This window comes from Ctenocephalides felis, unplaced genomic scaffold (assembly GCF_003426905.1).
Source record: "Ctenocephalides felis isolate EL2017-DRISC unplaced genomic scaffold, ASM342690v1 CF-g0.4_SCAFFOLD_00845, whole genome shotgun sequence".
In the NCBI taxonomy this organism is placed as follows: domain Eukaryota; kingdom Metazoa; phylum Arthropoda; class Insecta; order Siphonaptera; family Pulicidae; genus Ctenocephalides; species Ctenocephalides felis.
Genome location: NW_020536999.1, coordinates 39,892,394 through 39,904,289, shown reverse-complemented (window position 1 = coordinate 39,904,289; position 11,896 = coordinate 39,892,394). Strand labels below are relative to the sequence as shown.

The 11,896-nt window shown below is 29.3% G+C and overlaps 2 protein-coding genes across 2 annotated transcripts; one reads left to right on the top strand and one right to left on the bottom strand.

Annotated features, from left to right (window-relative positions):
* Positions 1-2,105: 2,105 nt before the first annotated feature.
* LOC113383197 (G patch domain and ankyrin repeat-containing protein 1 homolog) lies at positions 2,106-3,201 on the top strand. Its single transcript, XM_026621445.1, has one exon. It carries the CDS (start codon positions 2,242-2,244, stop codon positions 3,199-3,201), a length of 960 nt encoding a protein of 319 aa, XP_026477230.1. The 5' UTR covers positions 2,106-2,241.
* A 789-nt stretch (positions 3,202-3,990) lies between these two features.
* Positions 3,991-6,890, bottom strand: LOC113383186 (zinc finger protein 184-like). The gene is made up of 5 exons (XM_026621434.1): positions 6,312-6,890; positions 5,992-6,089; positions 5,749-5,845; positions 5,507-5,688; positions 3,991-4,381 (listed from the first exon to the last, which is right to left on the bottom strand). The coding sequence occupies exons 1-5, from the start codon at positions 6,888-6,890 to the stop codon at positions 3,991-3,993; spliced, it is 1,347 nt and encodes a 448-aa protein (XP_026477219.1).
* Between the last annotated feature and the right edge of the window lie 5,006 nt (positions 6,891-11,896).

The following is an 11,896-nucleotide window of genomic DNA, read 5'->3' as shown; positions in this document are numbered from 1 at the left end:
TAGTCAGAGATGCGAGAGGTATCCACAAGAACACATAAATCTACAAGATGCACGTCAATCCCGAATATCGACCACAAAATGCAAGAAAACCAACACCAAAAAATTGACAAAGAAGTTCAAGCTATTGGGGCGCATGGCATCGTGCCTTAAGGCAAATAGCTGGGACTTCCCGAACCGTAATTAAACATTCGAAGAATAAAAAAATCAGTCAACAAAAATGTCTATGAATAAATATTATAAAAACTTAATCATAATTTTATTTATTTATAATTTAGTTATCATAAGGTTCAGTTAATGAGTTAGTAGTATTTAGTAATCAATGGAGTTATATTTAAGTTCAGTGTTCAAGTTATATGTAAAGTGTGCAAAAATCATGAAATAAACATAAACATCCAAAGTCTTCATCTGTTTTACTGATTCGCCTTCACAGTCTGGTACCAGCTTCATGCTTAGCAGCAGGAAGAACCTACATATTGTTGGCTCCGTCGCTGGATGGGGTACAACAATATATATTTTATTCAAACATATATAAACAACAACGTCTAATCTAATAAGTTTTCACAATTTGTCTACAAGGAACAAATAATGAAAATTCTAGTTTTTATAATATTTATTCATAGACATTTTTGTTGACTGACTATTTTTATTCTTCGAATATTTAATTACGGTACGGTAAGTTCCAACAATTAGTCTTACGGTGCCATGCGCCCCACTAGTTTATTATCCACTGAATATTTTATATGTTTTGGAATATAATCAGTGTATTCTTTGTTGTATTATAAATGGCTGATGTGCATGAGTTCAGAGAAAGTATTCTTGGACAAGACATGTTGGGTACAAAAATTGATTACTTACATTGCAAAAAATACTCCGAAGCAGCTGCAAACTGGACATTGAATTACAATTTCAAGTATGCTACTTTGATCACTAATTTCATAATTTAATTTATAAATGTTCATGTGGAGTATCTACACAATCCCACAACGCGATGCACATATTAGAAACTTTTGTGAAAGAATTTGCGACTTCAACTTTGATAATATAGAATCTACAGATATGATGCAGAAGTGCCTACATCGCACATATATACTATATATATGATAATTGCATACATTAATATAATTAAAGGAATCAGTAAATAAAGTATTCCATTATAAGATTGATTAGATTTAAAGTTGCTGAAAGAGAGCTAAGGACTTCGGCACATATATGTTCTCAAAACATACCATCAAGTACAAATTGTATCAATAACACAGATTAATTAACACACGTGCCGTTTAAGCAAAATCTCCATGACAACCTTGACAGCTTATGCATACAAAGATGGCAGCCACCATAGGTGACGTGAGACCTAGACCTAGATTAGAATATGAAAATTCTAAATTATACTAATTATACTAATTTTTTTATTTTTGCTTGAAAACGATTTAATATTAGCAAAATTATAAAGAAAAGCTCAATAAATTTGAAAATTAAAATTGCAATTGCGACACTATAAAAAGTGTAGCAAATTATTGAATAGCAATATAAATAAAAATTTTCATTTGACAGACATTTTGCTTCGAACAAAGAATCCAAATGTAATAAAAAACAGAAAAGTTTTTTTAAAAAAACATTTCTTTATTTATTTACTGTTGACGTATCGGAACTAGGTACGTTCCATATTCATGACTTTTGTCAAAAACCATGATCTTGATAAGATTTATACAAACAATATATTTAAGAAAAGTAGAAAATAGTGGATTTTTATATAAAATGAATAAAATTGTGGAATAAATAACAATACAGAAATATGATAATATAATCAAAATGAAAGTAAGAAAAATAAATGAGTGGATTATATAACAAAATAGTAAAAGTGTTAGAAAATAAAAAGTTTTACAGGTAATTAATACAGGTAATTAATACTGGTAACACAAAATACAGGTAATTAATCAGACTCGGGTATATTTTTTTAATATATTCTTTTTTTATCCATGATTATTATATTGTCTAGCTCTATAGATTAATCATGAATAGTTCGAAAAATGTCCGCCAGTCGACAACCGTTGACAGATGACAGCTGTCAAGTGTAGCATACAATATGCACTAATCCTAAGGAATAGCAAAAATGAAACGTCAGAAATAGTTTTATTTACTTTAATTAAAAACAGTAACGAAATACAAAACAAATAAATAGAATACTAAAAGTAATAAAATTATTATATATTGTCTGGAGAAATAATTGTTTTATGAACTATAATGCATCCTAATTGGAAGGCTTTAGCAACTGTTCCCATTAATTACATACAATTTGTTAGTGAAAATACTAAGGCATCATGTTCTGAAACTAAGTCAAAAACACCAAAACCTCTTGAATCATCTTCCAAATGTGGCCAAAATTCCGCACGAGATATTTATGAAAGTATAATAACCGAATCATTTGACAATCCAGTTATACAGAGAAAGAAGATAAAATTAACTGAAAAAGCAGAAAACCAGAAGACATCTACACCTTTTAACTTAAACAGTTTTATGAAATTTGCCGTGAATAATGATACTAAAGCACTTGAAAGTTATTTGAAAGAGTATCCAGAAAATGTTAATGTAATCGATGATTTTGGTTGGTCCGCTTTAATGTGTGCTATACAAGCTGGTTCTAAAGAAGTTATTGAATTATTGTTAAAATATGGTGCTGATATTTCTATCACAGATAAATCAGGAAATACTGCTTTATCATTAGCTATTTCACATAAAAATAATTACATTGTTAATATGTTATTGGGAACATCACCAAAAACTTATTTGAAAAACACTAAAAACAGTGTTGAAAGTTTTTTCTGCCAATTTTGTAATGAATCATTTGAAAATACTGCTTTAAAATCACATGAAACATCAACCTTACATTTATTTAATACTAAATCCACAATAATTAGACCATATTTTGGAATTCCTGTCAGTAATAAAGGCTATCAACTTTTAATAAGAAATGGATGGAATCAAAATAGTGGTTTAGGGTCATCTGAAGATGGACGAAAATATCCTATAAAAACAGTTATTAGAAAACGTCGAACAGGATTAGGAATAGAACAAGAACCTTCCAGAGTGACTCACAAATTTAATAACAATAATACAAATATAGAACATAAAAATAAAAATCATGTTAGACATTACTATAGTGATAGACAAAAAGATAAAAAGTTCAGATCTTTGTTATCATGATTATATGGTAGTATATTTATTAATATTTGATAAAGTTTTTTGTAAATAAAATATATTTTGTACAAGATGTAATAAATTGTAAATAATGTAAAAATACAAAATAAAATGAAATTATGATTGAATCATAATTGTGATGCATATAGTCTTTTGATTCAAACCTGTAATCAAAATGACAATTATAGTAAAACTTTAATTACAATTTTTTTTTACATATTATATATATATATATATATATATATATACAGTGGCGTCGGAACCGCGTGGGCTGTGTGGGCTTGAGCCCACCCATGAATTGTGATGGGGGGGCTCAGCCCACCCATCAATTTCAAAAAATTATATGGGGTAATATCTCTAAAAAAAAAAAAAACGAGACCACTAGCTGTCTATCTAAAAAAAAAACGAGCCCACCCATCAAAAATTTGGTTCCGACGCCACTGTATATATATATATATATATGGGTGGCTTGTGGGTGTATATAAGAATATGTATATACATATAATGCAGAAAGATGTATCAAAACATGTATAATTTAAGTAAGCAGCATTAGTGACATAGTAAAAATGTAATATTATATTAACAAAACAGTTAAAGTAACATTAAGATGTGTATTTTCATACTTAATAACGTGGTACATTAGGTAAATGTAATTTATAATAGGTATGTGAATGGATCGATTACTCTGGTAATATATTGATCATTGCGCTTAACTACAGGATCGAAGACAGGTGTAGCTTTGGTCGACCAAAGTGCGCTGGCCAAGCGTGGCACTGGTCGCCAAAGCTTTTGATGTCAGTTTGTTAATGAATCACTTGCTGACGATTCTTGGCGATCGTTATCTATAATAATTTTATTATCAGAATGAACAGAGCTTTCTTCTACATTCTTATCGGTTTCAGCATTATCCAGAGACCAAGCATTAAAGTTATAAGCCCTTATATTCTCATGTGATAATAAGTTATTATATATATCATAATGTGTAGGGGGTTGCACAGGCCTTGTATAAACTGGTGCCATTGGATATCGATTTTTAAGATCTTGTGAACTCGGTGATGTTTGGCCAACATATTGAAATGCTGACGGATGAGTATTTGTTTCATTCGTACTGTTCTTCAGGCAATCTTGAGGTAGAGCATCGTTCTCTACTTTGTGACTTTGTTCATGCTTTTTAAGATATGCTTGCCTAAGATATATTAAGAAGATATTTAGAAAAACGAAATTAAAAAAGCGCACAGGAACAAAATAAAGCCCAAATCGAAGCTAAAATTCGGTAATTTTTAATATTATTAATTATATTGTATAATTTTCAAATTATACTACGAATAGCAGAGCAATTAGAAAATATTCTTTATAATATTAGGTATCTTATTTTTTACTTGATTCTGATATATGCTAACAAGGGCAAAAGGTTGCTTAAGTTGCACCACTGCCTGATCGTACCCCGGATGTAGTTTGTCCGATATTCATAAATTACATCACATGATATTTCTATATATATTTATATTTAGTCGCTCTTGATTGTCCAGGCATATTTAAACGGCAGAATTGTTTAATTTATGTCGTAGATAGAAGTTTAAATTTCAAACTTTGAAGACCATTAAATTGTACTTGTGCATAATTACTTTTCTGCACCGATTTAATAAAGAGAGTGCTATTTAATAAAGAGCTTTTCTTAATTAATTGCGAAGCAATAATGGTACAAGTGTTAAAAATAGGGCTTATTGAGTGCTAATATTTAATAACAACTTAATCTTCATAAACAGTTTCATCACCGATTCTTAACACCCGAGTATAATAATTTTGTTAGTACATTCGTAACGTTTTCAGATTATAATTTCATTCTAGAGTTTATTTTAATAATAATGTTTGATTTGAAAGCTAGTAAGTAGACATAAATTGATTTCAGAGTGAGATCTACATATTTTTTTAGTAGAAGGCACGACGAAGGCTGTAGGTGGTACGACTAAAGCAACTAGTCCACTAGGCGCCTAATTTTTCCAGAAGCACATTTGTGAGGAATGTAGAAATACATATATGGATAAAAAATCAGCGATCATTAATCATAAGTCAACTGAAAACAAATTTAATAAACACTAAAGATTCTCTTTTAATTTAATAGCACTAAATATTATTTTCTTAGGGGGTACGACTTTAGAAACCTGATCCTAACAAATCAAGCAAGGCAAAACCTTCAGTCGTAAAGTTCAAATTATTATGTGTGGATGGAAAGTAAATTATTATGCATTCTCAAAACTAGATTCTTATAGTTCAAACAATGTTTTATAAAATTAAATCCAGTTTAATTCACCTTCGAAACGATTTTCCGCAAATAGAGCATTGGTAACCTTTATCCGTAGTTTCTTTATCATTACTTATGACTATCCCTTCATCTTGGTTCTTAGGATGTTCTTCTGTAACAGACGATATGGTGGTCGGACGTGGTTTATGCCATCGTCTGTGCGAAGCAAGATTCGCGGGACAGTTGAACACCTTTAATAATATTTCCGGGTTATAAAATTATTACTAAAAACTGTTATTTAATATAGTAACCTTGTCGCATTCTGGACAACGATACTCGATGTGAACGATTCTGGAACACCGATGTTGTGCCAGGCGGAATGCGTCGTCATATAACGCTCGGCATAATCTAAATACAATTTTGAAATTGAAATAATTTTCTTGTCAAGTAAGGTTTTTGCTATACCAAGAAAACCAGCAATAAAAACTATGTTCATACTAGATATTTTCAAATAAATGAAATTTAAACCATGACGTAAACAAATTTTAACTTACTTGCAAATATATGAACCCAATTTATTTTCTATCTTGGCTAATAAAGCTTTAGCTTCGTCAGTTACTTCTACAACATTAAAAGCTGGATCAATATCGCCCTAAAATTGAATATAACATTAATCTTAACCATTTCTGTTAAAATTATTTTAATTTGAAGGAAGTTCATATTTTTGATATGAGATCATAAATTTTAAAATAATAATCTAGTTTATTATATATTCAATATTATTTAAAATATATACAAATTCATTTATGTATATTTAAATCGATTTAGAATCTTGTAATTAATTGTTTAATATTCGAATTGAAAAGAAAAATACCTTTCTAACAACAAGAATTTCGTCATGCCTAAGATCCCTAATTATGGTTCCAGATACAGGAGATGTTTTATCTTCATCCACTAAAGTTTTACGAATTTTACTCTTTTTTGTTCTGTAAGTTATTTTATTTACTTGCGTTTCAGTATTTTTTTCTACGTCCTTGCTTTCTTTAGCATCTGCATTCAAAACATCTATTCTTTTATGGCTATTTTTATTAACAGCAGCACGTGGCTTGATATTTTCCGATTCACTGGTACATTTGTTAACTAATTCAGTAACATTATTTTTTATAGATTGTATTTCCAAATGGGTTGATGGCACATGATTTTCTGTCACATATGATTCCGATAAATTTTTTTCTTCAACTCGATTTTTTTTGGAGACTGTCGTGGATGTCGTGCTTCGCAATGTTAAAGCAGGAGACGTTTTTAAACTTAAATCCAAGACGCTATGTGTTTCTGGAGAAAAATGTGGTTCTCGGAAACATGGATTTGGAATCATTAGATAATTTGGTATAGGACCATGACATAGATGATAAGGATTCGATATGTAAGGCCTATTTAGTACTAAACTCTCCATTATTTTTTATCTTGAGTGAGATTTGTTTTGAAATTATTGTAAAAACACTTATTGAAGCGTATTCTGCAAACTGATGTGGTTAATTTATAATATATGTTGAATGCAAAAAATTTTCAAGATATTTTTAAATAAATTTTGAAATATTTTACCTTCACTTTCACTATCACAAACTGAATTTCATATTTCACTAAAGAATAAAAACACCACGTATGCACTATAGGATTCTTTAATTTCCTATATATATATTAATCAATTTTATACTAAATTTTATACATTAATCACATTTTATTGACAAATACTTCTATTTCTATTCTATTCTACTCTATTTTTTTATCACAACAGTAATAGATAGATAAATTTTAATAATACTTTAATTTTTTATATATGTTATAATGTTTATATGATATGAACTTTCATGAGCTTTAAAAAGCGTGGTTCACGCTGCCGCTTCCGGCACCGTTATGATTCTCGTAGAGCTTTCATAGTGCTCGGAACGTAGCGTAGGAAACCGTAGGCGCGTTGGGAGAGCTTTCGTAGGCAAGTATGATACGAGATATATGTATTTGTAAATTGGGGCGTAACATACAGTTCATTTTTAAAATTATCTGTTAAATATATTATATATATATATATATATATATATATATATTACATTTTTAGCATCTGCAATATGAATTGAAAATACATTTTTAGTGATAAGAGCTTTCATTAACACAATAATTATTTATTCACCTACGTAAATACTTTCATTAACTTCCCGTAGGGTAAGTTATTGTAATGGGCCGAAAATCGAAATTGAAAATTTTTACATTTCTCGACGTTTTGAAGGTTTCTGAATATTTTGTCATACCTCAGAAAAAATGGATATGTCTGTGTGTGTATGTATGCAAGGATACAAATTTCCAGTCACATTTTCGGGCGCACGGATCAACGGATTTGAATGGTTCAAAAAACAGTCGACTCCTATTGATAAGAAGATGAGCTGATTAGTTTTTGGCAAAGGCAGGTCTAGCAGTTACGGAGATAAAGAGCAAAGAGTGCAGAAAATAGAAATCGAGTTTTTGAGAGAACGGAGCATCCAATTTGAATGATCTAAAGAACATTCAATTAGTAATGATTGGGAGAAGTGTTTACTAGTTTTTGGCAAAGGCAGGCCCAGCCATTTCGAAGACACAAAGCTAAATGTGTAAAAAATGGCAGTTTTTAAGAGAACTAAGCGTCCGATTTAAATGATTCAAAGAACTTTCTGCTTGTCTTAACAAAATAATTGATTTTGGAAAAAAAATTTTGTTTTAACTTTTTTTTTTCAAAAAATTTTTTTTTGTATATCGAAAATAATTCAGATTTTATTTTCAATTCTGACTATAGTTCGTATATACTTTAAACAAATAATTTCAACTTTGCAATTCAGTTTATATAATTCTTATAAATATTAGACAATGTTACAATAGTAATAATAATCTATTTGAAAACATTCAGTATTCCTCGAACATTTCGTTACGGTACGGAAAGTTCCAGCAACTTGCCTTAAGGCACGATGCCATACACCCCACTAGTTTCACATTTGTTTCAAATTTAATCATTATGATACATTTGACATATAAGAATGTGTATCAATCACGTTAAGTAATCATAAATTATGTTTTTTCTTGAATAACAACAAACAAATAATCGGATAAAATTTAAATTTAATTAAATTTTTATCCACATATAATTCTAAAGAGCCTTTTCATATAACTTTCTCATATATTCCAACATAAATGTTTTTAATATTGTGCAACAAATTTATACAAAATTATTAAAAGGTAATAACAAATTAAACCTGATCACCCAACGAAGGATTAATAACGATTCTATATATTATTACCATTTGAAATATTTCACATGGTTGTATGTGTCTACGAGAAGGCGTGTCGAACGTAGCGATGCACCCAAATTCCGATTTATTATTGGTCGTAAGGATGCTGTGAGGGCGGAGTTCGTAGCGCAAAGGATTGCCGAGTAGAATGAACCCATTTGCATAACGATTCTACGAATAGAAGACAGGACGATCCTGACTATAGGATGCCCATAGTATGTCTCATGTATAGTATATATATCAAAATGAAAAATTAATACATTTTGTAGTGAACAATCATAATTTAAACTAAATGGAGTTTCATAAAATTATTTCAATGAAGTGAACAATCATGATTTAAACTAAATGGAATTTCATTAAATTAATTAATTTTTAATTGCATGATACATAAATATAATAATATTTTATATCACGAAGTAAAGTAGTTAAGTTAAGTCAATATTAAAACTTACGATATTTCAGTAATAATTTATATTAGCAGACCTAATTGATTTGAATTGTGTTAATAATTCAATATGCTATACTTTTATCTCTAATGCATACCATATCTTTTTTACTTCTTTTACTGCAGTACTTGGTAGTACTGCCCCAGGGCAAGTCCATAATCAGAATTAAACTCCAACTCTATTCAGGGAGAAATAGTGTGAGAGATTTACCATTGTCATTTCGCACTGCAGTGCTTGAAAATCGCATATTTTCAATTGGAAACATATTTTTGATCTATATTTTTAAGTAAAAATTTATATCACTATTGCACGATGTCAAGTTATCCAGACTGGTGGTTCGAACTCACAAGGCAGTGCGCATAAGCGTTATGCCATGAAACACACACTTTAACCACGGTATCAGCCTATAATTATTGAAGTAAAACTTTTTTAGGTGCGACTAGGGTGTAAATCCGTACAAATGCAACGGAAAAGGCGTTACGCTCGAGTCGCCAATTATTCGTCATTCGCTCTCGATGAGAACATTTCTATACGGGTCGATTGTGATTGGTCGTCGTATTACGTAAGTAAGAGGTTCTTTGATTGTATGAAAATAATAAAACAAATGAAAAATAAAGGTTCAAGTACTTAATACTAATTACAATGACAAACCGATCACATCTAAAGTGTGATTTCAATTACATTATTATTTTCAAATATTTATAATTGTTGACATTAAAAAATGTGTGCATCGCAAATGTTACCATATTACTAATAAACATTATTCAAAATTGTTATGTGATTTTAACTTAAATGCCATCTCGTACGATAGCAACAAAGTTTTACTTCCGAACCTTACGCGCACTCTTTTTTTCAATCATTAGATAATGATATTAATATTTGATCTCCTAAATATGTTTAGAATTCTTAGATCGAATGCAGTTTTGTGAACTGTCGACAAAATTATTTTGTTCACTAGCTAAACATAAGATTATTTATTATTCAGCTTTAATGTTATTAGTTAAAGATATTTGTATATACGCTTGAATTTCATCAAAATGATTATAAAAATAATAATATTTTTGAATCCAGTTCTAATTATTTAGACCAAAACAACTGTTGTTCTACATAATTAGTTGTCGTCTAGTTGTGATAAGTTTTTGTCATATCTGATAAATTATTCTACATAACTGGCACAATTTGCTAGAGTCAAAGGAATTATTCAAACGGATAATATGAATGGACAGAATGTCAAAACTTGATTTTTCTTTTAATAATTTGAGAGAAATTGATTGCCCTTAAGGCACGTTTACATTTTCCATTAAATTTTTAACGTTTTTGTTAATTCAATTTTTTTAGTTTTATGTACAACTAAACAAGTGAAATATCAATAAGGTATTTTGTAATATATAATATAAAAATAATGGAAAAAGTAAACATTGAATAAAATGTTCACAGTAGTTGTTCTTTTGCAGAAATTCTGTCATAAAACAGTTGAAAGTTATTAGGTTTAGATTTTATGTTCATATTTTAGTATAGTTTTTTTACTTTATAATGTTCTCCAAATATTATCTAAATATGTTAGTTGCTTTAAATATATCAAACTGCTTTTTAAACAACAGAAAACGAAATGTGATACCGGAAAACATATGTAATAGACGGCATGTGACATACTTGTGCCGTATCGTGATATGTCAACGGCTGTTAAGGATACCACAATTTTTATTATTAATTCCATCATAGCTATACGGAGACACTGAATGCTCTTCAATAATAACAGTATCAGATAACAATAAATAAAACAATAAATACCTCCATCTCTACTCTATATACATTCATATTCATATACATATATACATTCAAGAGCGCTACACGGTGTAAGGGTTAAGCGCACTGTCTTGTGTGGACAGGGTCGTGATTTCGAACCCCTGTTCTGGATAACCTGATATCGTACAGTAGTGGTATCGATTTTCAATTAAAAATACATATCGAATGTTTATTTTCAATTGAAAACAGGCCATAGGAAATTTCTCACTCACAATTCTTCCCTAAATCTAGTTGGAGTTTAACTCAGTTCAGGATCTGCCCTAAATCGGTAATACCTTTCTTTTTTTTAAAGTAAAGTTTCAGTCTTTTTTGAGCTTATTAGAAAAAAATTATATAAATTATAAAATATTCCTATAAGTACTTAAATATATGAATTAAATATCTGTATAACTTGTGCTTAAAGCCTATGTAGTTAGATTCTCGATTAAGTTACTTTCAATTTGGATAACTATTGCTTAGTAAGAACTAATTTGGAGATGATTATGCATACAAATTTTAAAAAACTTTTGTAACAATATTTAAATATTCCACAAACTAATAATCATTTAGAAGATATTTTTATTATTCCGAAATTATGCTATGCAGGATTATACTGTTTTAAAATTTTGGCTTTTTATTTCAACATGCAGATAGTGATTTACCGAGGGCTTTAATATTGCTTATTCAATGATTCAGTACTGTAGATTTTCAGCACTATAACAATTTGTGTTTTTATTACTATATAATAAAAACAATGAAATAAAATAAAGTGGCGTAATCGTGCGATACATAATTCTTCTGTTTATCACAGAGAACAGAGGCTAAAAATCTTATTTAAAATTGATTTAGATTAAATCTTATTTAGATTAAATATTATCTATAATATAAAAATGAATCGCAAAATGTGTTGGCAAGCG

Bases quoted from the DNA above. Each gene is read 5' to 3' on its own strand.
- LOC113383197 (XM_026621445.1), top strand. From the start codon at position 2,242: ATGCATCCTAATTGGAAGGCTTTAGCAACTGTTCCCATTAATTACATA.
- LOC113383186 (XM_026621434.1), bottom strand. From the start codon at position 6,890: ATGGAGAGTTTAGTACTAAATAGGCCTTACATATCGAATCCTTATCAT. The intron at 6,090-6,311 runs GTATTTTTCTTT...ATTCAATTTTAG, and splicing joins AAATTCTTGTTGTTAGAAAG to GGCGATATTGATCCAGCTTT. The intron at 4,382-5,506 runs GTGAATTAAACT...AATATATCTTAG, and splicing joins TGCGGAAAATCGTTTCGAAG to GCAAGCATATCTTAAAAAGC.